The sequence below is a fragment of the Terrapene carolina genome, unplaced genomic scaffold (genome assembly GCF_002925995.2).
Source record: "Terrapene carolina triunguis isolate 2854851 unplaced genomic scaffold, T_m_triunguis-2.0 Scaffold28551, whole genome shotgun sequence".
NCBI classification, from domain to species: Eukaryota; Metazoa; Chordata; order Testudines; family Emydidae; genus Terrapene; species Terrapene triunguis.
The window spans coordinates 1-2,785 of record NW_020692902.1 but is presented as its reverse complement, the minus strand read 5'-3'; the positions used below and the strand labels follow the sequence as shown (position 1 = coordinate 2,785).

General features: G+C 66.7%; 1 protein-coding gene across 1 annotated transcript; it reads right to left on the bottom strand.

Annotated features, from left to right (window-relative positions):
- Positions 1–138: 138 nt before the first annotated feature.
- LOC112113812 (protein timeless homolog) lies at positions 139–2,370 on the bottom strand (the record flags this gene model as incomplete). The annotated part of the gene is made up of 5 exons (XM_024210231.2): positions 139–294; positions 722–823; positions 987–1,049; positions 1,575–1,689; positions 2,217–2,370. Coding segments are annotated over 5 exons (590 nt in total), but the record flags the coding sequence as incomplete, so codon positions are not given.
- Positions 2,371–2,785: the final 415 nt, after the last annotated feature.

Here is a 2,785-nt window from a genome sequence, read left to right as displayed (position 1 = left end):
ATGTTCTGCACCCCAAAAACATGCATCACTTCCCCCCCTGCCCCCCAGAAATGGATGAATCCAGCCAGCTTCCAACCCAGGAGTGCAGCGGGGGGGCACCCTCCTGTCAAGGGCCCCCCGCTCCCCACCCGGGCTCACCTGGTCCCTGAACATCAGCGAGATGATCTCCAGCACGTGCAGGCCCCACTGCTGCTCGGCCGAGGAGCTGGCCAGGAACTTCAGCAGGTCGTCCATGCCGCTGACGTGTATGGCCCAGAGCACCCGGTCATGGGTGCTGGCGTCGTCGTCCACGCTCTGGCACACGGGAAGGGGTGTGGGGCTGAGCGTGGGGCAGGGGCCCAGCCTCCAGCCTCCCCTGGCTACCGCCCCGCCACCGGGGGGAGCTCACACCACACAAGAGCAGAGCCTGGCTTCTCCCTGGGTCTCCCACCCTTCCCCAGGGCACGGTGTCCCAGCGGGGCGATCCCGGAACTCGCTACCTGCCCCCCACGCGGGGAGCGAGAACCGGCTGCAAGAGATGACAAACCCCCACACACACACACTCCGCCCCTCCCAGACTGCCTCCAGTGAGAGCAGCTCCCCCCAGCCCTCCTCTTCACACCAGGGCTGCTGGCCATTCGCCAGCCACACGTGGCAAGGAGACGGAGACCCCTCCCCTGCCCACCAGGGGGATCAGCCCCCACGCTCCCTGAGCAGGGGATCAGCCCCCCCCCCCCATTACCTTCTCCTCCTCGGGGTCGGCGGGGATATGAAGCACGTTCCGCACCAGCAGCAGAATTCTCTCGACCAGCAGGTTGTCCTCTTCCTGCCTCTGCTCCCAGTCCTGGGGGGACCAATGAGAAAGCGACTGACGGAAACCCGCTGCCTCCCAGCTCATCCCAGCCCCCCGGGGGCAGGTTTGGGGCCCATCCTATGGGAATTAGGCACTTGACTCAGTGCCAAACTCCCCTTGCCGTCCCCTCCCCGCAGGCCGGGGCCACACTCACCAGCTGCAGCAGGTCGTAGAGTTTCTCGCTCAGCACCCCGAACACCTTCTCACTGGCGAACGCCTGGCGGGGAGAACCCAGCATGAGGGCCGGGGCCGGGAGGGGAGCGCCCCCTGTGGCATGGGGCGGGAGGGGTATGGCCCCGGGATGCCGGGGTGACGCTGGCTGATGCAGAGCCAGCAGGGGGAGCTTAAGGGCAGACAGGCCTTGTACCCACCCCTCTGGCTCCAGGGCGCAGGCAGCCCCGGTAAAAGGCGGCCAGCTCTGGGGGGGGAGCAGCCAGCCAGGGGGCGGAGAAGGGTAATTTTAGCTCCGGGCACCTGGACACGGATTTCCCGGTCACCCAGAGGCCCCCCACTCCTCCCGGTGGCATGAAGGGGGCATCCAGGGCTGGAAAGACCCATGGATCTCTGTGACCACCCCCCTCCCGCCATTCAGCCCCGTGTCAGACTGGGACAGGTGGCTACTTTTAACTAACAGGGCCACCTTGGCTCACCCCCCGCTGGGATGGGGGCAGCTGCCCCCCTTCCCCACAGCCCTGTTATCCCGGGCGGGGGGGGGAGGGGGGAAGAGGGCAGGCAGCCTCACCTCTTTGTAGGCCTGCAGGTAGGACACAACCTGCAGGAAGCAGTGCCGGGAGCCGGGGTCGTGCGGGACTTTGCCGAAGCAGAGCAGGGCCGGCTGGGTCAGGTTCACCATCAGCCTGTGGGGGAGACGGGGGGGACACAGACATGGCAGGAGCCTCCGGCACCCCCTGGGGCGCAGCCACCCAGCTCTCGAGCGACTTCTCGCCAGGTGCAGGACCCGGCAGAGCGCCTGCTGGAGGCCAACAAGCTTGCTGCAGCCTTGGGATTTAGATCCAGAGGTCCCAGGTTCAATCCCGGCTCACCCACCCAGGGCTGTGGGTTCCTCTCCCAGCCCAGCCCTCTGCACCGCAGCCACCCCAGGAGCTCCAGAACAGAGACTGGGGCCGACAGTTCTGCTCCTTGGGACCCAGGCAACGCTCCCGCGTGGGGGAGACAGATTGTCCCAGACTGCGGAACTACCCGCCACAGGATCCTACCGCTTCCTGCGTCTGCCTCCTCCAATATGAACCCAGAGCAGCACGGACACTGTAGCTATAAGACACCGCACCCCCCCCCCCCCCCCGGAGGGATGCTAGCCATGTGGCTTGGCGCCAGGCTGGGCGGAGAAGCCCGCAGGCTGGGAGTGGACACCGTGGGGCCGTACCTGACGACAGCGTCGAAGAGCAGCTTGTCCTGTGGGTACTGGGCGATGAGGGGCAGCAGGTCGTTCTGCAGGATCTGGGCCGCGCCCAGCTGCTGGCGGACGTCCCGCGTCTCATCCTCATAGCGCAGGTAACGGATCAAATCCTTCACGCTCTCTGGGGGATGGGGGGAGCAGAGGGTGTGACCCCCACAAGCGCCCAGCCTGGCTTCTCTGCTCCACCCACGCAGAGTCCCGGCCCTGCCCACACAAGCAGCCGGTCTCCTCCCCCCCCAGAGCTGGGCGCATCCAAAGGGACCACGCAGCGGCTGGGACGGAAGCCGCTTTGAAACACCCTTCAGGCGGGGCGCTTCTTCCTTTGGGGTCAGGGGAAGGGCAGACTCAAGCACCCAGTGAGGGGGAAAGGGTCGGTCAGCACCCCCCTACTGGGGACAGGAAGACACGGAGAGGAGAAGGGACCCAGGAGTCCCGGGGAGCAGCTCCAAACCAGGAACCCAGCCATCGCCTCCCGGGTCGACCTGGTGAGCCAAGGATCTTCCCACCCAGGGACTGGCTCCCCACAGCCTCAGCGA